This window comes from Dromiciops gliroides, chromosome 1 (assembly GCF_019393635.1).
Source record: "Dromiciops gliroides isolate mDroGli1 chromosome 1, mDroGli1.pri, whole genome shotgun sequence".
NCBI classification, from domain to species: Eukaryota; Metazoa; Chordata; class Mammalia; order Microbiotheria; family Microbiotheriidae; genus Dromiciops; species Dromiciops gliroides.
In genome coordinates, this window is record NC_057861.1 from 32,772,630 (window position 1) to 32,796,067 (window position 23,438).

Consider the following 23,438-nt stretch of genomic DNA (forward strand, 5'->3'; position numbering starts at 1 on the left):
AACTATGTCTAAGAGTTACAGTGACAACCAATTGGAGAAATCATGAATTCTTAAAAAGTTGGTATGATTTAAGATCTCTTCAAGAAGAAAAGAGTAGTAGCCACCCAAATTTATAAGTTGGCCTTATCAGTCAGTTACAATACTATGAAAATATCTTCACAGCAAATGGCATTTGGGAATGATTACATAAGGAAATTGATAGAGTTTATGTGAGTTACTTAAGATCATGGAACTAGCGAGTATCTGAAGCAGGATTCAAACCCCCTTTTCTTGACTCCACATGGTCTCTAACAGCCAGTTAAATAAGATCTCTCACTTTAAGTGACAAAGGCAAACAGGGTTATGTAACCTGCTTTTTTGGTGGCTCAGGAGAAGTCAGTCCTGGTTTGGTTTACAAAGGAATTAACAGTTCTAATTTTTTATATAATATCCAATGAAAATATGCCAAAGGAAAAAAGAAAACATGCCAAAGTGCATAAAAAGCACTAAAAAATGATTTTAAGGAGTTACATGAAAAACGTTCCATTACTAAAGTATCTGAATATCTAACTACCAATGCTACTCAAGCCATATTTACAATGGTAAAATCTATCCAGTTAAAATTATGCTGAGATTTAAGTAGCATGTCTTGTGAGCAGCAAGTGCTTTAAAGGTTCCTTCAACTTGCCTTATTCCCATCCATGAACCTTTGCTTTTCTGTGATGTTTAGAATTTCCACAGGCACATCAGCTTCAGACCTCGACTCGTAAGATATGCTTCCATCATCGTTGCTCACTACTCTCCCCTTTCGGCCAGTCATCTGGAGAAGTATGAAGTGGTTCTTTTTCAATTGAGTCATCAGAGCATGTTGTAAAAGGTTCTTAATCATAAGGGACAATATTTTAAACTATCAACTTAGAGGGAGATCATGGGGTTTTTATTATATGACCAAGAGATGAAATGGAATTAGAGGTCACCCAGCTTGTTAAAAGAAAAAGGGGAGGTAGAAATCACCACTTGCCCAAAGTCACAGAGGAAGGATCCAAACCCACTTCACTCTAAACCCAGCGCTCTTCCTACTATTAAATCCCTACCAAAGGAATGACAACAATTTCCTAGATTTTAAAAGCAAAAATCACAACACAAAGAATGACAGAACCTCCATTTGAGAGTTGTTTAATTACCTCCGCCACATTCTCCGGGCCCCCCAGTTCATCAATAAGCTCATCCAGTGTATTAGGAGGAAGATCTTCAGCTAGTTTTTCCAATTTGTCCAACAAATCTTTCTTCATCTGCTGGGCTCTTTCAACAGCATCCTGACTTGTTACAAGGCTGTTGCTATTACTATTACTATTAGCTATATTAGAAAGTCAATAAACATCAGAATGAATCTTTTAAAAAAATTAGACTTAGAATACTATATAGACATTCTCTGTAGAGAAATCATACCTTGTGTATTATTAGGAGTAGTGACAAGAGATGTAGAAGAAAAACTTGGCCGTTTTGATCCCAGACCTGACGCTAATAAGGCACTTTGAATAGAATCTGGATCAATACTTTTTTTCTTTTTTTTCTCTTTGCTTTTCTTGTGGTCTTTTCTGATTAACCAAGGATCTGAATATAAGAGAAGAAATCAATTCAGCATTAATTGAAATTAAATTTGTCCCTGTTGCATGAGCAAATGGTTACTTACAACAGCCATAGGTAGAAGCTGTATTTAAAAAAAAACAACACTCCAGTCAAATGGTGCTCTAGGATCTACTTTTTTTATTCCTATTTTGTTACTGCCTTGCATCAAGGAAATTAAGATTTTTTTGGGGAAAAGTTCACACAACATGACTTTATTGGGTTAATGAGGGTTAAGTGACTTGCCCAGGGTCACACAGCTAGTGAGTGTCAAGTGTCTGAGGCCGAATTTGAACTCAGGTCATCCTGACTCCAGAGTCGATGCTCTCTCTATCCACTGCACCATCTAGCCGTCCCCCATGACAATATTTTTAAATGTATTAGGGATTTAAGAAAATGTAAACTTGCCATCTTCATCATCTTCACTAGATTCGTCCCGAAATGGATTAAAATCATCATCATCTCCAGAACTCATATTTTTCGAGCTCTCGTAATCAGTTTCCTCATTATCAGAGGCATCGGATTCACTTCCACTATCGTCAGAACTGCTCCCAGTAAGGCCACCAACTTTCCGGGCTTTTTTGGCCTCTCTGCTAATTTCTTCCCCTACATCGCATCATAAAACAAAATCAATTAGCACAAAATATTTAAATTCCCAAACACCAGATTCAGTATTTAATTCTAAAAAACTATTTCTAAAAATAATTTTTGTCCACAGCAAATAAAACTCTTCTCAGGTTTTCCCCCAATCAAATCAGAACACAATAACCCACACGTACTTATTAAATACCTAGAGTGTGAGCTTAGCTCTGTGTTGGAGATACAAAGACGGAAATGGAACTGCCTCTACCCTTACACAACTCCGAGGTGTTTGTATACAGAAATGGGATCTTGATCATTTGCCTTACTGAAGTATTATTTAAAGTAGCCTCTAATGTCAGCTACATTAAAATCTATGTGCCAACCAAACCATGTAGGTATATCCATGAAAGTATATGGAAATTTCTCTTTGAAAAATGAACTTAAGAGGACAAGCACTTTATTCTTACTCATCTTAAGGTAAAGAACAGAAAATTCTCAATAATAACCAATAAGTAATTTTGAGCAAGACTAAACAATATCATTATCCAACAAGCCAGACTAGTTTCAATGACAGCACCCTCTCATTTCTGAATTCCCACTAGCTTCTCTACCAAACAAGTTAGAAGGCAAGATTGGTCTTCTAGAATCCTTCGAAAATGTCCTGAACTGTCACCGGCAGGAGGGTGACACTGGTTCAGGTTTACTTTAGCCAAGTTTTAGAAAACCGTATTTAGTACATTATAAACAGAGGGTTAGGATTGACATCTGTGAAGAATGCTTTAGGAATATCTCCAATTTAAGGACTATCTGGTTCTAAAGTTTATTTATTACTTCCCAATGCCCAACCTCCTATAAGGATTAGGACACCACAAACCTACCTTTCCGCTTCTTTATTTTATTCTCTTTACAAGGACTATCTCTGGGTGAGCTGTTGTTACTCTGAGCAGTTAAATCAATTCCGAGCAAACTAAAGAGTTTTTTTCTGTCTGGAGCTGGAAAGTGTTTTTCAATGAGCGACTGTAATACCCCTCTGTTTAAGGAAAAGAAAAAATATAATAAAAAAACTGGCACCCTATTTAGTATATATAGCCTAATGAACTGTCACTTATCAAATAGGAAAGCACGTTTAGGATCTTCTTATAAATTAAACCAATTATTCTGATTCTCTATATTCAAATCATTTAAAGAAAGCTAAAGTGAAACATATGATAATCACTGAAAATCTGTAAAAATATACTAGGAGAGACCATTCTTTCCCCAAGTGATAATTCACACACTGATCAATGTTCTCCATTAATAGCACACTAGTTTTTTTGTTTGTTTGTGGGGCAATGAGGGTTAAGTGACTTGCCCATGGTCACACAGCTAGTGTCAAGTGTCTGAGGCCAGATTTGAACGCAGGTCCTCCTGAATTCAGGGCCAGTGCTTTATCTACTGCGCCACCTAGCTGCCCTGAACACTAGTTTTAATACGTAAAATCAGCCTCTCAAAAAAGTTCTTTTTATACTACTTATCCAAGGCAAGAGAGGCTATGTAGGGAAAACAGAAAAGACAATTCCATTAATTTTGCTACTTTAACTGCCACCAGAAGAAATGAGAGTTGTGCTCAGCATGTTTTTTTGTATTGATTTACAATGTTGAAAAAAACTACTCTCAAGAGAAACAACAAGCACAGACTCAGTGTTAATATAGCATTCCAGTGAAATGAAACAGCATTCAGATGGATATTTGCACATCACACTATGGCGCCTTGCAGGCTGTGCCTTAGACACTGCCCAATGAGACCAGGAGCACCTCTGTCCCTACAATCTCTCTTCATCCGTACAGACTCTAGTCAGTACGTAGACCACTTGCTTTTGCTAAGGATGGCTGTCCCAGCAGCTCCAGAATCATTAGCCTGTGAGACTGCTGATACACAAAATAATCTCAGGTTGCAGGAAAATGAAGCATCTGTTGAGAGTCTCATGGAATACAAGTCTTACACACTAGGTCACGAAATGACACAGTGAAGGATTTGAACATTAGTTTTCCAAAAAATGTTCAATTAGAGAAAACCACCTTAATTACTGAAAAATGACTACTTTTTAGAGTGAAGTGTACTAGTACAGAGAAAAAGTTCAAAAATAAAGACATTACTTGGCTGTTGACACAAAGTCATTTAATTCTCCTCCACCCTCTTCCAAGGCTTCTAAAGTTCGAGCTTCCCCTGTCGATTGCAGACCAATGACAACACACTGGAGAGGAGGAAACAGATTAAGTAAAAGATAAAAATGAAAAAGACTAAAAACAAAGTCGGAAATGTATGATTAAACTTTGAATATAAAGGCATGGTTTCTTATAAAAACTATTATACAATAACGAGAAACTTGCTTGTATTTTTTGTTTTTTAGTGAGGCAATTGGGGTTAAGTGACTTGCCCAGGGTCACACAGCTAGTGAGTGTTAAGTGTCTGAGGCCGTATTTGAACTCAGGTACTCCTGACTTCAGGGCCGGTGCTCTATCCACTGCACCATCTAGCTGCCCCTACTTGTTTGTATTTTAAAAGAAAATTCCCACAGCAAAAATGATCAAGCCCTAAAATATGAAAAATCTCAACACAAAAGAAAGACACCCAGAATTTTTTTTTTAAACTGATCCTTCAGACAATTTATTGATTGACACCCAGAATCTTAAGAAATGTAAGGTATCCTTCCAGTTTGGTCCTGCCCATTCATTTTATAGATGACAAAAAAGAAGCCTCACCACAAATTCTACTCTACAAATCAAGGTCCTTTAGTCAAAGTCTTTCAGTAACTTACTTTTCCATTCTTGATTTCTTCTCGAGCCAGCTGCACAACTCTCTTAACTTTGGATGCTATACACAGGTACTTGAAAAACCTCTGATGAGCAGACCAGAACTGGCCCCACATAGATTTCTTCATTCGTTGCTCTGCATCTATAAGATCAGCAGCTTGCTGAAATCTCTCTCTAGCATTTACCCACTAAATAAGAGGAAACATCAACAATTTACATGCTGCACAATTAAACAGAAATTGTTTTTCAAATAAAGATCCTTGAAGGTTTTCCAGGTTACATTTCAATGCATGACCAAAGACTCAAAGACAAAAGCAAGAGTCAATTTTTCCTACATGGTTTCGTTGTTTACACAGACTATTAAAGTATGTTTAATTTTGTATAACACTATATCAGATGTGTCTATTTTTAGCTGGGAAAAATACTCTAAACTCTGGATAATTATAAGGCTAAAGCATATGAATATGTTTTCAAAATGTTAACTAAGTAGAAACCTAAAAGCGTCTTATGTTTTTTAAAAAAGATTTTTTTAAAAAACAATTTTAATGATCACATGGGTGGACAAACTTTAACACTAAGCAATATGACTGAAACAGCAAACAATTTTTAAAAATACTAGGAAAAGCTAAGCTTACCAATTTTACTGCTTTATTATACATTCTAACATAGCTCTGAGAAAGGAGAACTTCTTCAATTTTGAAGGTCACACCAGTAAAACTCAACTGCCTGGCGATGTACATGCCTCTCAGCTTCATATCCATAGCAACTATTTCCATGGCACCAACACCTCTGAAAAACACCAATATAGAATAACTCAGTTAACATCATTAAAAGAGTAAAAACTCAATAGAAAATGTTTTTTTCTTTCTAAACGTGACAAACTGGAATCTCTATATTATTTACCTTCGTTCTACAGCTTGAATGAAATCACTGAATTCTCTAAATGGGGTTCCTTCCCCCCATATTCCAAGACGGTTCATGTAAGCCATGTTCCTTGGTTCAGAAGCACCTTTAAAAAGGAGAAAAAAAGAAATCCCCAACCCCAACCATTAGTGTGGGGGTGAGTGTGCTATAGGGAAGAAGAGAACAGGAAAACTGGTAGTAAATAAATGTCCCCATACCTGTGGCACTGGCATAAACCACTCTTGCTCGTGGCAGTTTGTTCTGTAGTTCTAGTACAGCTAAGCCTGTCTTGGTAGGCTTTGAAGAACCAACAGGACATAAGTTCTTAGCTTTGTGGCATTCATCAAATACTATCTATGAGGAATGAGTCAAGAAATTAACCTCATGAACATCAAGATCCCAAGGCCTTGGGGGAAAAAAGAGCTATACTTTGCAAACCTCTGAAGCCTCTACATTCTTGTCTAGGGAAGGAATACAAAGGTTGGGGAAGCACTTAATGGAAGGTTCCACTACTGCTACTTGCCTTGAGGAATGGTCAAGAGTGAGAGTAGGGGATGGATCTTGCAGATGTCTTGGAGCTATACCAATTAAGTGTTCAAAATCTCAATAGGTCTAGTAGTACGGGTTGAAAACCTCTGAAATACAGCTCAACAAAACCCATTTTACTTGGAGAATATATATGGGAATCAACTTAACTACTCTTCTTCACGTGATCAGGGTGCCCTAAAGACACTCATCTTCATATTTATAGAACGCACATTTTTATTTTCAGAGAACAATACACCATTCTTTCACTTCTACAACCAATGAAAACCCTCCTTACATTCACTATCATTTTACTTGGGAATACCATTTTAAGGTTTCTTCTTATATAACCCCTCCATTTAGCACCCCCTTTTCTCTTTTAAAAAAAATTTTTCTTAGTCCCTTTTCTTTTTTTTTTTTAGTGAGGCAATTGGGGTTAAGTGACTTGCCCAGGGTCACACAGCTAGTAAGTGTCAAGTGTCTGAGGCTGGATTTGAACTCAGGTACTCCTGACTCCAGGGCTGGCACTCTATCCACTGCACTACCTAGCTGCCCCATGTCCCCTCTTTTCTAACACATGTAAAGGATACCACTCCATCGAAGTCATCACTGCACCAATGCAGAAGCTGCTTTAATCTAGTTTTGTATTTACCACCGGATTGACTTTCACCAATGAGAGAAGAATAGGTAGCAAAAATAACGCCCTTTTTTACACTCCCATTATGTTTGGAAGAAATTTTTCCATATTTAAACTAGAAGAGAAATGACAATAATTATTCACAATTAGTTTTACAGATCAAAAAATACTTTTACATTCAGCATCTCACTGGATACTCATAGTAAATTCAGAGATAAAGGTAGCATAGATATTAAGCCCATTTAATACATCTTGTCTAAAAAAGTCATATAGAATGTAAGGGTAGAACTAGAATGAGGTCTTCTGACTTTCAGGCTAGGCCACGTTCCACTTTACCACATTCTGAACAAGCACTTCACTGCTTTGTCTAGGATTGTCTAGGATGATTTCATTTGACCTCTTTATAAGTTCTGCAGGGAATAAGAGATCAATCAGGAGAACTACAAATAGGCTTTTTCTTGTGGAGACAGGGCTGTCAGAATAAGGAGAAGCGCTCAGGTGCAAAGAGCACCCCTCACCTGACAGTTTTCATCTGCCACCTACTAACCGCAGCCCCAGCACAGACAAACTTTCAAGTACTTTTATCAGAGTAACTGTTACATTACAGGGCAACAAGAAGCTTTTGTGGCCAAGATGATTTGTTAGAAAGAATTCATAGTTACTTTGGGCAAATATGAAAATCCTTCTACTATATGCTAGTCACCACGAGATTAAATCGCTTAAGTAAAAGCTTCACATATGCCATATCATTCATACTGAAACTACACAGAACTTCTATCAAGGCACATCTGCTGAGCTTTGAGGAAAATCACATTTGACATTACTCAAGTACTCTAAAGTTTAATCTGCTTGAAATTTAAAATACCAAAATATTTCACAATAAATAAATGACAATTTGTCAATAACAACACAAATACATATAGCATGCATTTTAGTCTCCTCACACAAGCATACCTAAAGTTTTGCCTCAATCGTACATAGTAAAAAGTTTCCACACCTTGTTTAATGAATGAACCGAAATGTTTTTTGCTCCAATGTCCCTCAAATCTCTTTCAGCATCATATTTTAAATCATTTGATACGCTAAACCTGTCAAAAAGGGGGAGGAAAACATGAAGTTAAACAGAGATTACGTTGAGTGAAATACACCACACTGTCTTAGACACCCCAACTCAAACAAAGGCCACAGTCTAAACAATTCCTAATTACATATTTGGACGATCATTAAACTTACCATAATGCTCTTTTTCTACTCAACAGGTAATTCTCATAAATTATTCCAGCTATAGTTCTCCCTTTTCCTACACCTGCACCATCACCTATCAAGAATCCAGCTCGATCTCCATTAGGTAGAAATGTTTCATGTTGCTGAAAGAGAATAGCCATTTCATGAATCATTTCATTTAAAAAAATGATACAAAAGTGAATATATCTTAAGACAACATGAGATCCCCAAAGATAATTTTCCCCAAGGAAGCAGCAATTATTTTTAGTTCAAAAAAACATGTTTATATAAAGAGTCTTACAAAAATAAGACTTTATATAGTACTAGTACTACATCATACCTGGGCTGCATATGTGATAGCTTCAAGTTGTAATGCTGATAACCAACCATTATCAATGCTTTCTTCAGATATAGACGTTTTATACCAAACATCAGGGGGTGTGACACTGGATAAAGAGCTGGTTTCTACTACAGCATCAGGATGCCTGAGGCCAATTTTTACTAAGTTAAAAAAAAATAGTATTAGTAATTTAAAACATAACTGACCAATTCTATCAAAGGGCATTTCAGCTTGTTAGCTCAAATATCATAATTTATAAATGTTTGCTTTTTCTGCTACAAAATTACATTTAAATCTTAACCCCCCCCCAAGATAAATGCAAGAAAGGAAACTTGTTGAAAAAGGGAGATAAACTGGCAACAATCTGCTAAACTGCTACAATGACATCAGTCATGTCATAGAACAAGGACAAACAAGCTATTTTCCCTTTTTATGTTATAAACTAGCTTAAGAACAACTCTGGAAAATAAAGACCAGAATACTGTTTGGGGTACAGTGTTCCATTAGCCATATAACTGTCAGTTCCATGGCAAAACAAGACAATGTTATTATCCAAACCGTCTTAGCCTTAGTTTTTTTTGGTTTTTGTTTTTTTGTGAGGCAATTGGGGTTAAGTGACTTGCCCAAGGTCACACAGCTAGTAAGTGTTAAGTGTCTGGGGTCGAATTTGAACCCAGGTCCTCCTGACTCCAGGGCTGGTGCTCTATCCACTGAGCCACCTAGCTGCCCCCTTAGCCTTAGTTTTAAAAACCTAAGAGCCAAGCCTTAAAAACCACACTTATTTACACAATATACATATTTTCCATTTAAAACCTGACATAGTAAGTGTATCTGTATCTACATAGGAATGATCTAAGGATCCAGGCTTTAATCAATCTAGATCTAACTTTTACTGATGCAAACCAAAAAGCTTAAAAAACAATACCCCCCAACCCCAAAATATCAAGTGGCCAAATTGAAATCTGATTTAGTTGATCATCAATGGAAAATTCAAACTAATTCTAATTCATTTGACAAAAACCCCAATTCTATGGCAAATCAGTTAAGACATACATTTTATTGGCATGTACTCTGCATAGGTTTCTGCATGGCCCATTTCTTCTTCATCTTCCTCCTCTGGTTCTTCTTCATCTTTAACCACTGGTACTTTCTACAATATAAAATATGTTAATCAAAGAGTGGCTTTCATTTTCTGAACTGCCGATTATGGAGAATATAGGTTCTCATTCTTGGCAACATCAAGTCCCAACTGCACACCACCAGAAATTTTGCCAGCATGATGAAACCTTTCCCAAGTCCTGTGCATTCTCCTTCTCCTTGAAAATCTAATTCAAACTCCCAAATGTCATACTCCTTTACAGAATAGATTCCTTGCCAGATGATTCTAGATGTTCCTTACCTCCTCCTACCCCACCCTCCCCTTTATTCCTAGGAGTTAGAGGCAGAAGAGACCTTAGCAATCATCTAACCCATCAAGTCCAAGGTGTTAGGTGACCTGCCCAAAGATTTCTCCACAATACCCAGCTGCCTCTCATCTGCAATGGAGGGCTTTTGCCTGGGATGCACTCCTACATTCCATGTCTCTAGTACCAGAGCAGCCCCAGGGGTTGGCAAGGTAGGAAGGGCAACAGAAAGGCAGCAGGGCCAAGCCTGTTCTTCTTCCACTGCAACCAGTTCACAGGCAACTCCTTCCCTTCTACAGAAATTAATCCTACCAGATTTTCCCCTTGAAAGTTCCTCCTCATAAAACCATTGTTAAATGATATTATGCTTTAGACACATCTTTTTTTTTTTTTTTTTTAGTGAGGCAATTGGGGTTAAGTGTCTGAGGCCGGATTTGAACTCAGGTACTCCTGACTCCAGGGCCGGTGCTCTATCCACTGCGCCACCTAGCTAGCTGCCCCTGCTTTAGACACATCTTGATTTGAAATCGACAATAGGCTTTTTTCCTGGGATCCTAATCAGTACATATATCTGATTCTAAAGGAAACGGTTTTACAACCATCACTTTACAGTTTCAAATAGCTCCCCTTAAAAGATGGGATTGCTTTGGATTAAGTAAAGAAGGGCGGACAGGTGGCACAGTAAAGAGAATACTGGGCCTGGAGTCAGAAAGAACTAAGTTCAAATCCAATTTCAGACAACACTTTTTCAAGCTGTGTGATCCTGGGCAAGTCACTTAGCCTTGTCTCAGTTTCCTCATTTGCAAAATGAGCTAGAGAAAGAAATGGCATTCCAGTATCATGTCCCAAACGGAGTAACAAAGAGCGGGGCATAACTGAAATGATTCAACAAAACCAAAGAAGTCCTTCCAATTCTATCCTTTCCTAATGTTTCCTTCCATTTCATTGTCCAAACCCTAGTTCTGTTCATTTCACATTATGCCTACATCACTGCAATAGCCAAACCTCATCCCAACCTTTGTCTACTAGTCTTTTTCTCCTCCAATTCCTCATGCATAACACCAGTCTTATTTTACTAAAACATCCAGTGGGTTTTTTTGGTTTGTTTTGGGGAAGAGATGCTGTATCATAGTGTACAAAGTTTGGGCTTTAAGTCAGCAACATGTGGACAAGTCACTGCTCCTTTCAGGCCCTCTCAGAGGGCTTTTTTGTGACTAATAGTTACAGAAGTGCTGGTCTACAACAGAAAGAGATTCTTCTTGGGAGCAATGAAATCACAGGCCTGGTCAAAAACAGAAACTCCTATGCTGTTCTCTCGCTCAAAATATGCCCAAGGTTCTATCTCACAGCATCAAGCCCATGCTCCCCATCAGCCTGATAATCAAGCTATTGAAACAAACTTCTCACTTCCCTTTCTCACTATTTGTCTATTCTAGTGAACCTTACCTCCTCCCTCTATTCAATGCCTAAACACCTCAAAATAATTTCCTCTGTTTTTGAAGTTTGCTAGGAACAAATAATTATTCAATATACTTTCTTATCCCCAAGCAAATCTATCCAGAAAACTCACCATAGTGGGTGAAAAGCTTCTCATTTTGATGTCATTTATCCATATTCGTGCGACTTCTTTATTAGAAGCTTCTTTTTTGACTGTTCCATTGCTGACATCAGCTTAAAAAAAAGAAAAAAGCCACTGTAACAATTTTCAATTCTGGTGTCCTCCATGGTTTTGCTCAGAAGTTTACCCACCTCTACAAAGGCTTAAGATCTCATTACAGCCCAACACAATTATCTTTATTTCTTACAGAAATTACACCCTAGAATTTTAATACCATGACTTATTGGACCAAGGAACACTTTCCTGACAATTTTAGCCTCAAATAATCAACGTCTCACTAGGAAAATGTGGACACAAGAGTTTTTGAACGAAGGGAAAAAAACCCTACACAAAAACCTACACGTATGAAAAGGAGAGTTTTATTTTAAGACACCTAAGTGGTCGAATAGAAACCCACAAACCCAGTGTTATCACCAAAGTGGAATCATTCTTACCTGAGCTGATGGCACTTACTACCTTTGGAGGCAAAACAATTATTTCTGGAAGAAAAAAAATCAATTTGGGAACTTTTTTCTCCCTCCTCTCCTTTCCATAAGTAAGACTCAAACAACTCTGTGCCTGATGCTTAAGGATGCTCTTGTTGCCCTTTTACTCTACAGTAAGGATACCCTTACATAAATTGATGGAATGAAGAAATCACAATCATTAGCCTAAGTTGGCATGGCATCATGGATAGAGAGAGAGGTGGCCTTGAAGCCAGAAAGATCAGACTCCACAGCCACCCCCCCCCCCCCCGACCCTGAGCAAGTCATTCAACTTGGCCGTGTTCTACCTGAGTAGTATCAAACTCAAACTGAAATGGAGACAATTCAGAGTACAGAAAGATCCCTATGGGCTATATATTGACTTTGTTTTAAAATGTAATGTTATCTATGTTTTATTGCATTTTTATTTATTTTGTTAAATATTTTCCAATTCCATTTTAATGTGGTTTGAGTTAGTACTCCAGAGTGTTGCAGACACATCATATAGACTGTGGGCAGCATGTTAAGACACCTCTACAGTCCCCTAAAGTTCTCAGTTGCAGAGAAGGTGAACTTAATTGGTAAAGGTAGTTAAGTCAACCTACAAAAGGGGCTTTGGCACTCTGAAAGCACAATATAAATGCTAACAGTTGCTGTTATTCTTGTAACAAAGAAATCACAGGTCTAATTCCTATCACTAGGACAAATGACATGTTAAGTTAGAAGTAATGAAGATCAGGAGGAGTGATATTTTTCCCCATCTTCCACAATCCCCCATGGGAAAACCGGGGATGCCTGTGAGGCCAAACACCACCCAGCAACATATGAATGGGTAAGCTCAGAATATCAAGTCTCTAAGACACTGTTCATAGCGGTTCTTTCACCACCCCAGATCTTGAAAGCAGTAGACCCATAAAAGGACAGTGTTACTGTTTAGTCATTGTTCAGTTGTTTCTGACTCTTCATGATCCCATTTGGGGTTTTCTTGGCAGAGATACTGGAGTGGTTTGCCATTTCCTTCTCGGGTTCATTTGACAGATGAGGAAACAAGGCAAACAGGGAAGTGACTTGCCCAGAGTCACACAGCTAGTAAGATTCTGATGCTGGATTTGAACTCAGGAAGATTCATCTTCCTGACTTAAGACCAGGCATACTATCCACCAAACCACCTAGCTGCCCCACCAAAGGACAGAGAGAGAGAGAGAGAGAGAGAGAGAGAGAGAGAGAGAGAGAGAGAAGAAGGGAAATGCTTAAATATCCCAAAGTTACACAAATTAATGCTGCTTAGTTAGGGTGGTCGATAGGGGTGCTACTTAACATTCTAGTTATCTGCAAAGTGGGCAGAAAATGAAGGGATGCATTGTTTAGTTAGCTTTCATTTGGTGTTAGAATTTATATTGGTTCTACTGGAAAAGTTGGAGCTGGTAACAACTCCCTATTAAAAGGCTTACCTTCTTTATATCTAATCTGACGTCAAAGTACATTATTTACCGATTAATCTAAACCAATAATCATGGTGACATTCTACTCCTACTCTGGATTCTTATTGTGCTAAGCACCTTCTGTTGGGCAGTGGGAAATGGGTATACAAAACATGGTCTCCTGCCAAATAGGGGCTTGCTATTTTGAAGACAAGAAACAAATAGGAAATGGTTATAGCAAAACTACGATGCAGTTTCAAAAATGAGTCTTACACGATGTGATGGTAAATGTTAAAGTTGAGTTTAGAGCATCAAGAGACATCCATGAAGGTTGATACATTTATGGATGAAAATGATAACTAAACTATGTCCTGAAGAACAGGTAGAATTTAAACAGATGGAAAGGAGAGAAGGGTATAGCGCTTTCCTGTCAGAAAGAACACAGGCAGAAATAAAAATGGCCTGTTCAAAAGACAAATAGTGGGCAAAACAACCTGAATGAAACTGAGGATTTATGTCAGAAAATACTGACAGAAGCTAACACCTGAATCCTAGGTCAGCTACTTCCAACTTGAGTAACCTGGGACAAGTGCAAGAGATAGCCTGGAGCCTATTTGTGTAAAACGAGGCTGGACTACAAAGACTCTAAATTCTCTACGATCCCATGAACAAGCCTTGCTGAATGATGGACTATATAAGGAATTGAGTAAGTGGCGGAGTCAAACATAACACCAAAGTTTTGAGCCTAATTGACTGAATGGTGATATCTTAACAGAAAATAAGAAGTTGGAAGCTTTAATCTAGTTCTGTACATACAGACTCTGAGATGGTTTACATTAAAGTGGAGATGTCCTATCAGAACTGACAGCATTAGTAGCATAGAAACGAGAGCTTAAGCCATGAAATAGAAAAATAATTTCACTGAAAGAATATAGTGAGAAAAAAGAGGGGACAAGAAACGAATTTCAGAGGATGCCCAGTTAGAAGGCAAGAAGAGTCAGCAAAATTGCCACTCCTGTTTTTAATTTCTGATTTAGTGTTTTCCTACTTTTAGGCAAGATAGGAAGAGCTCCTAGGACATATGTGATTACACCACTTTCAATTTCCACCTGACATTCCTTTTCTAGTCTTATTCCATTCCAATAGCTTTCTAGGACCTTTTCTTACCAATCTCTTTTCTTCCAAAATTGCTTCACTGAACCTGGGGTTAGTGATTCTTAGTTTTCTACACTAGCATTCCAAAACCCAATGTTTTCAAATCTGTGCTCTCCTATTCTCATCATAGTCCAACAAGAAGCCTCTACTCTCATTTTAAAATGAAAAAAATCCACAGACACCTCCCTCCCCCATCAAAAATAGTTATAATCAATGTCTGATGTGGATAAACAAATGGGTTATACATATACCTGAGGAATCATTCCCCTGCCATGCTTCTTGGATCAGTCAGGCCCAAGACCTTATCTCCACGGAAGAGAAGTTTACTATATAATCAGTGGGAAGCACACCTAAAGACTGCCCAACTGGACTCAGCAGCCATTACAATAGCCCCCAATTAAGGGTTATAACTCTAAAAAAGCAAATGTCCCTTAAGCACAGAAGAAAAAGGTCCCCAAAAGCAGTGGTGAAGATGACAATTCTAATTACCAGCGCTCCCCCAAACAGTGTTAACAACCACTATGTTTGCACATTCTAAGGCAAACTCTTTGCCTATTCACTCCTCCCTTCCCCCCATGCCTTTACTGTGCCCTTCCCTGTTAAGCCATGCCTACCACTCCTTCAAGTGTCAACTAGATTACAAGTTCATTGAAGGAAGAAGTATACCTTTTATCTCAGTGACCTCAGCTCCCAAGTTACCTCAGAGTCTGACAATGCATTTATTTATTTTAATAGCAAATCAGTAATTTAATCCATTTCTCACCTCTTCCTATACTATCCCCCTGTCCCATAACCATCAGCACAAACAAAAGCACAAGCCTTTGAATGATTACCATAGCTATAGCTATCATTCCTTAAGCTTCTAATTCCTCTTTGTCAATATCATGAGTACTGTAAGTCATTTGAGAAATGTAATGAATAAATATTTCAAAGACAAAATAATAAAATAATTGAAAAAAGTGAAAAAAATAACAATTAGGTTGTTCTTTGTAAAAACAGAACTGACTGTCTGTCTTCTGGAGCTGCAGTCATGTTTTTGCTTTGATTGCTCTAGCTGCCTCAAATGACCCTTTCCCTCTTCTCATTCGCCCATGTTCCATGACCCCCACCCCAATGATAAGGAACAACTGTTTCATGACTGATGGCATCCAAATAGAGAATGGGTTGCTTTGGAAGATAACAAGTTCCTTGGCATGATAGGTCTTCAAGAAAAGGTGATAGCACTTTTTCTCAATGGATCAGATTTAAGCTTGAGCACAAAGTTGGAATAAATGATCTCATGGTCCCTTTACACCCAGGTTCTAGAAAATGCTATTTTCTTCATGAATAGCAACTACTTATACTGACATAGGAAATCATACTGGGTGGGTATTTCAAGTATTATTAAATTCCACTTGACAGATAGGGAAATGGAGGTCCAAAAAGGTCAAAGGAGTTGTTACAAAACTGGTTAAGTTGCAGAGCTGTTATTAGAACATGGTTTTCTTGACTCCAAATTAATGCTTTCCTTCCTGTCCCCATACAACTGTTCAAATTAAATGCTCCCCAATTTTCCCAGGCAATAGTAATCTCTCTCTCTCCTGTGAATGATACTTTGTTGTACCTTTCTTACAACATTTTCTTTCATATTTTACCTTTTGTCAGTTAAATGGATACTTCTCTCTCCATTAAAGAGTAAGCTCTATGAGAAGAGAAACCACGTTGTTGGGTTGTAGTGAGCCCAGAGCCTTACACCCAAGCAGGGGCTCAATAAAAGGTTGCTGAATGAATTTCCTGGTGATAAGTCAGGTATTTTAGATCAAAGCTTTAAATCTTTACATTACATATCCTGTATACAACATACCAATTCATGTAGATACTTTCCCCATGCCCAATTCTCTTAATATTTGACCATATTACTAAAAAAATTATATTCTTAATTTCTCTTTCTCCTGAAAACATCAAAAAGGTATTAGTGAATATGAGAAAACTTACTGGCTGCTGTTGCCACTGGTTGAGCAATGTTAGCAGGTGGCTTCAGTTTCATGAGTTCATTAAGACTATTATTTTTCAGCAGATCTTTCAGCTGGATCTGGTCCTTCGAAGGTGTGGTGGTCAAGGCATTACGGACTGCTGGTGCTGAAACCGAAGGCCGTGTATTTGTGCTAGTCTGGATAATTTTTGTTAAAGTTATGGTTTGTCTCGTAGTTGTTACGGGTGTGGTTTTTGTCATCACAATCGTGGTTCCCAAAGTTGGAAGCTGATTTATTTGATTCAGCACAAAAGTTGTAGTAGATGGTGGTTGTGGCTATGAAAAAACAATTATCAATGACAACATCAAGAACTGTAGAGAGCAGAACGTAGTTTAATATATCTCTAAGATAAATGTTATCATGAGATTTGAAATTCTACAGACTGTTTTAACTGCCAGGTCCCTGACAACATCTGGTTTGTTCTCCTTAATTTTTCTAGCCCATAATTTGCCTCATATATAAAGTAAATTGGGACTGGACAACTCCCTCCCCCTCTCCCCCAATCAGGGTCCTTAGTCCCTTAAAGCTCTAAAATTCTACTCCAACACCGAATTCACTTGTATATAGAACCACTTGGTGTGCAGAACCTGGGAAACTGGGGAAAAAACAACATACTACACATCCCAAGAATGTGAGTTAGTCTGGCAAATAAATGTATCTCATTAGCAATTAAATTCTTATTACATGAGTTTATTATGAAAGCACATGGTCATGGGATTTGGAGAAGAGAGGAAACAATGAGAAAGGGTTAAGATTTTACAACCCAACTAGCTCTCATGTTTAGTACGTTTCAGTGGGCACTTTCATACAAATAACGACAGCAACTACTTTTTCTCTATTTTCTCTACCAATTCTTTGTCATATCTCAATTACCATCTCTTTTACACCAAAATGCCAGGAAGGTTCCTGAATGATTTATCATGAAAAATGAAAATTCTGTATTTTCACTTATCAGAATATTCATAACTTTTACTGCCCCCACCCCCAACATATGCCTCTCACCTTTAACACATGCTCCAAGGGGTTTTAAGGTATCAGAGGAAGTTTAAAGAAAACTCAAGAGTCCTTCAAGTTTCAACAACATAGGTAGTTTCTGTTTGTGCATTGTCAATGCAGGCACTGCCCCCAAGAAATTAGATTTCTGAATGGAACCACAGATATAACATAGTGATAAGAATAGCCTTGGGGACCTCCCTGAGGTTTAGACAAAAGTTCTATTTCTGTGAGGGGACATGACACTTGAAAGATGAGAGGGAATCCAATCCAATTTAATTTACCACTGGGCCCCCATTCTTTCTGGAACCCTATACCCTCATACTACCATACACAATTCTAAATCATTCTTACCCTAACATTTAATAGTGCTGGAGTAGATACAGTCTCTGGTTCTTGCTTAACAGGAACTGTTGCCTCAGTGTCCAAGCCTAGTTCTAATGCACTAAATGGCACTGACTGGAGAGAGAGACAGAGAGAAGAGGAGAAAGTGTGTGTGCAGTAGACAAAAGATAGAGAAAGAATGAGTGCAAGACAGTTTTGGTATTTTTTGAGGTTGCTTATAATTTTCCAAGATGAAAATACCTTCTATTTAAACTGAAAACAACAGAGTCCTTCAAAATAAAGACATCACAAAAGAAATATAAATTCACTACCTTACAATAAAACCCTTTATTTCAATGCAGCTGGGGATCTCCAATGAGATCCTAGATTAGCATGTAAAACACAATGAACTAAAGGTACAAAATCTTTCCAACTAGCTGCTTTGAATATCAATATTGTAGTCTTGTTTTGCTTACAGAGAAGATGCACACATGAATCAAATCTAATTTCCTAAAAGAGAGTACATATAAAAGATGTTATAGGGATCAACTACCCACTAAGTGAGTATTATTAAAGTCTAAACAATTTCTCTTAAATATGTAGTACCATATATAGTAAAATAACAAATAGTAGGAGAGTTTTAGCAAGAATGACGACATGTAGATGTAAATTCATATGGAGCTTAAGACTTTGAAGTTCTAAATCTATGAATTCCTTCTACATGTAAATCTCCAAAACTAGGTCTTAAGTTAAGGAAGCATTAACAACAAAATACATGAGGTTTTGGAGAATTTTCTTACCTGAACAGGTGGAGTAGGCGTTGGAGCTGCAAGGCCTGGGTCTCCACTATCAATATCAAAAAGATCATTTGGACTAATTCCACTTTCACTCAAAGCAGCAAGCAACAAGTCTTGTCCTGGCTCCACCATCTTTAGAATAAAACATTGAAAACCATTAACATTCACATGTCACTTTGATGTTATACTTTACAGTTCTCTTGAGCATAAGATTTTTTCAAAGATGTATCTCTAGGGCAGCTAGTTGGTGCAGTGGATAAAGCACCAGCCCTGGATTCAGGAGGACCTGAGCTCAAATCTGGCTTCAGATGCTTGACACTAACTAGCTGTGTGACCCTGGGCAAGTCACTTAACCCTTATTGACCCCCCACACACACACCAAAAAAAAAAAAAAAGAAAGAAAGAAGTATCTCTACAGGAATCATCAAAGTTGATGACCTTTACAATGTACTACAGATTACTGCACATGCTAGGGAGACCAGTTTATGGTATTTGGTCAGATAAAGATGTCTGTGGGCCCAGGAAGGAGAAAGGACAAATATGTCTAGGGGTTCTCTATCAACCAACAGTGATAAAAGGGTCCCTAGAAAAACAAAACGACAAAAAACAAGCCACACAAAATTTGGGGGAGAGGATGAGAGAAACCAAGTGTTAGTTCTCAATAAGATTTGTGCAGTGGAGTGAGGTCCTATTAGAACTCAATATCTCCCCCCCCACCCCCACCCTTCTTTCTGCCTGCTCAGATCCACGAGTGGCCACTGGGCTCCTTGATCCATGTGCCCCACTGAGGGTGGATCCAGAAACACCTAGTCACACTGACATAGGTAATCATACTGAAATACAGTCAGGGAGAAAAATTAAACTTGATCTGCTCAGCCCCAGAGGGTAGAACCAGAAACAAGACAATGTGTGGAACAAATAGGTGGTGCAGTGGATAAAGCACTGGCCCTGGATTCAGGAGGACCTACCTGAGTTCAAATCTGACCTCAGACACTTGACCAGTACCAGCTGTGTGACCTTGGGCTAATCACTGCCCCACAAAAATTTAAAAAAGGGGAAAATTTCCCCAAAATGAGAGCTGTTTAAAAGTAGAATAGGGTTTCCTTTTCACTAAAGTTTATCAGGCCAACACTAGATGACGACCTTGTCAGTTACATCTATCAAACCAAACCAGCCTTCTTGCTATTCTTCATAAATGACACTGGATATCCCATCCCATCTTCTCTACCTTCATACAGGCTGTCCTCCATGCCTGTGATAGGTTGCAATTTATAATTCTGAAGTATGCAACTTAATGGCAGTAACAGGAAAATCATAAATGGCTTACTGTGTGTGGGCCAATGATTATGTAGTTTAATTTTAGGTTATGCAGTCATATTCCTTAGGACACAAAGAAAGATCAAGAGAGGTGGGAGCTGAAGCCATTAAAGAAGAGAGGTAAATGTAACGTGTACCTGGGTCTCAAAGGCTGAACCATGCACTGGCTACTAAAGAATGCACCTCTGAGAATCCTTGGACTCCTTTCAAAGTTTAATACAATCACCTAGAGGAGGCCTTTCCAGATTCAATCCAGCTGCTGCGGTCTTCCTTGCTTCCCCAATCTTATATTTATTTTACATAGAAATACATTGCCTCCCCAGATAGACTGTAAGCAAGGCCTGGTGCCCTTAGAGCCCAACACAGTGCCTGATAAAAATCTCCTAAGAAACCCTTGTCATGGCATGGAGGGGATTCTTGTTCAGATGCAGGTTGGCTGAATCAAGAATCTTAACCTGGTGCATAATGAACCAAGGTGACATGGATAGATTCTGCAGGTCCATGAACTTCAGTTGGAAGAAATCTACATCTTTCACTAAGTTAGCATTTCCTTCAATTCTAGGCTTTTAGCGTTTGGGAAAGCTTGCCTGTCCCTTCTTTAAAGCTTACCCAGGGAGATCTCCAACTGTGCAAGGAAGGTAGGAACAAGGACACCACAACTTTCTCCAAAACTTGCTTTTAAGATGTAACTAGCTAGGGGCAGCTAGATGGCGCAGTGGATAGAGCACCGGCCCTGGAGTCAGGAGTACCTGAGTTCAAATCCAGCCTCAGACACTTAAAACTTACTAGCTGTGTGACCCTGGGCAAGTCACTTAACCCCAATTGCCTCACTAAAAAAAAAAAAAAAACAAAAAAACAAATGTTGAAAACTATCTCTAAATGTAACTGGAAAATAATAAAATATTTATTAAAAAAAAAAAAAAAAGATGTAACTAGCCTACTTCTCCTTCCAGTCACAGGTTTCTTGGAAGTCATTGTTGCTAATAAGCTTCATCCTGTTTGTACCTTCTTTTCCACTACTTAATAATTACCTAAATTTAGAGGGGCAGTTAGGTGGCACAGGGGACAGAGTGCTAAGGCCTCGAGTCAGGAAGACTCATCTTCCCGAGTTCAAATTGGGCCTTGGTATATGACCCTGGGCAAGTCACTTAACCCTGTTTGCCTCAGTTTCTTCATCTGTGAAAATGTGATGGAGAAGGAAACCACTTCAGTATCTTTGGCAAAAAACAAACAAAAAAACCCCTAAATGGAGTCACAGACAACCGGAACAACAAAACCCAAATTTATCACTTAACTTTAACAATAACAACACAACCACAATTGTCTTGGAGACAATAATATTTAGATTTGTAGCCTATAGAGTGCGACCAGAAGAATACAGGTCTTAAAACCCCATTATCCCTTTTGTCTCTCAGATGTAAACTCATCAATCAAGGAAAAAGCCCTTTGCCTTGATCCTCTTTTAACCTTTGTAGACTTGTTTTCATCCCACAAAGCTATTTCATAGCAACATCTCTCTTCTCCTTGTCAATGTTCAAATGGAACACAAGCTTTGACTTAGGTCATCCTCACCTTGAATTTCTTCTTCATCCTCCACAAACCTATGCTCATTATTTAAGAAATGGTTTAATTTACCATTCCTCCAAGAAATATTTCTATGACTTAAACCTCTCCCACTGATTATTTTTCTGTTCTACATCCTCTTAATAATTTTGTTTCCAATTTATTAAGTTGTGAGTATGTCAAGTAGGTCAAAGGCTCATAACTTATCTAAAAGAACTTCATAAAGACTTAGTCCAGTCTTTCCATTTACATAAAAGGAAACAGTCCCAGAGAGGCTAAGTGATTTGCCCAAGGCTAGAGAGATGACAAGTCTTCTGAATCAAGTGCTCTTTCCACTACATCAGACACACAGCAAATATTGAGTGAAAGGAGATGGGAATGCATAGGGAGGCAGCTCGCTTTGTCCCCTGAATTTGTAGGCTGAGGAGCTGTGGCTCTGAATCTTGCTTTTGACACTACCTGTATGACCATGAGCTAGTCTCTTAAGCTTCAGTTTACTCATCTGTAAAACAGAAATGATGCCTAGAGTACTTACTTCAGAGGGTTGTTTTGGGAGGCTCAAATGAGAAATGGGTATAAAGCTAAATAGGCACTAAGCAGTATTTAGTAGTCTTTCTTATAAGAATGTTTTCTGTCTTAACCAGTTTGGTTTTTCCAACAAAAAAATGTTACCTATCTTTTTTTATCAGATCACATGTTGGTTACAGCTAGCTTGATGGAGGTGCTTTGTAAAATGTTCAAACCTGGGAAATAGTTCATTGTCAAAGTGAGGAAGGAGAGACAGGAGTGTTAATCTGACCAAGTGGAGGGTAGAACCATAGTCTCTGCATTCAACGAGAATTGTAATAGTTTCAAAGAACATTTCTCATACATCATTCTCTTGGTCCTGGGAAGAGCACACAAGTTGTCCATTTGTCTTTTCAGTTACAACAACATATTTTAATTCAAAGGCAGGATCTATGGTTTGAATCTACATGTTTTTATACGTTCAATTGGCACACAGCATCTTACAGTTCCACAAGCATGCAGAAATAATCTACAAAGTATCCATTTATAATTCCCTTTTTAGACAGAAGTGGCAGCTTTGTTGCCAAATACAGGTCGGGGATGGGGGTGGGGAGAAAAATATGAATAAAGAGTGGTCATTCCTTATCAGAAGTGTAGAGGACTGACAAGAAAAAGAGATTGGAGAAAGATGGGACTGGGTGGGGAATGCCAGTAGCTTGCTAAACTATTCACTCTGGAATAGTTGAGTAAATCTGCTTAAGAAGAACTCATGTCTTAAATTAAAATTGCCACGCAAAGATATTAACTGCTCCTATAGAACTGAGCTATGTGACAGGCACATTATGCGTGGCATAAAGAAATTTGTGTATATAATCCAAAGAAAGGAATAAATTTGTTTATGCTACACTGTACCTCACAGAGTCAGAGAACTGACACCAAAGAGATCATCTAGTTCAGAGGTTCTCATCCTTTTTTGTCATGAATCCGCCCCCCCCCCCCCTGTGAAACCTATGGATCTCCTCCTCAGAATGTTTGTTTTAAAATTCAAAATTGAGGGCAGCTAGGTGGAGCACTGGCCCTGGATTAAGGAGGACCTGAGTTCAAATCTGGCCTCAGACACTTAACACTTACTAGCTGTGTGACCCTGGGCAAGTCACTTAACCCCAATTGCCTCGCCCCCCCCCCCAAATCAAATAAAAAAAATCAAAATTGATGGTTTGAAGAATTTGTCCATGAGATGTTAGAAACCTTTTAG

The 23,438-nt window shown here is 38.3% G+C and overlaps 1 protein-coding gene across 4 annotated transcripts in view; it reads right to left on the reverse strand.

Annotated features, from left to right (window-relative positions):
• SBNO1 (strawberry notch homolog 1) overlaps window positions 1–23,438 on the reverse strand; it is a 78,117-nt gene that overhangs the window by 19,549 nt on the left and 35,130 nt on the right. For 3 of the 4 annotated variants that reach the window (XM_043969284.1, XM_043969301.1, XM_043969276.1), the window contains exons 2-20: window positions 18,800–18,928; window positions 18,030–18,134; window positions 16,645–16,957; window positions 11,583–11,683; window positions 9,663–9,759; window positions 8,610–8,770; window positions 8,279–8,412; window positions 8,043–8,133; window positions 6,999–7,160; window positions 6,102–6,237; window positions 5,884–5,989; window positions 5,616–5,769; window positions 4,986–5,168; window positions 4,324–4,421; window positions 3,066–3,217; window positions 2,014–2,211; window positions 1,429–1,593; window positions 1,164–1,336; window positions 668–799 (exon numbers count right to left, since the gene is read on the reverse strand). In XM_043969284.1, the coding sequence (XP_043825219.1) occupies window positions 668–799; window positions 1,164–1,336; window positions 1,429–1,593; window positions 2,014–2,211; window positions 3,066–3,217; window positions 4,324–4,421; window positions 4,986–5,168; window positions 5,616–5,769; window positions 5,884–5,989; window positions 6,102–6,237; window positions 6,999–7,160; window positions 8,043–8,133; window positions 8,279–8,412; window positions 8,610–8,770; window positions 9,663–9,759; window positions 11,583–11,683; window positions 16,645–16,957; window positions 18,030–18,134; window positions 18,800–18,928 (2,790 nt within the window). The remainder of the gene's footprint in view (window positions 1–667; window positions 800–1,163; window positions 1,337–1,428; window positions 1,594–2,013; window positions 2,212–3,065; window positions 3,218–4,323; window positions 4,422–4,985; window positions 5,169–5,615; window positions 5,770–5,883; window positions 5,990–6,101; window positions 6,238–6,998; window positions 7,161–8,042; window positions 8,134–8,278; window positions 8,413–8,609; window positions 8,771–9,662; window positions 9,760–11,582; window positions 11,684–16,644; window positions 16,958–18,029; window positions 18,135–18,799; window positions 18,929–23,438) is intronic. The other variant, XM_043969291.1, reaches the window with a different exon arrangement.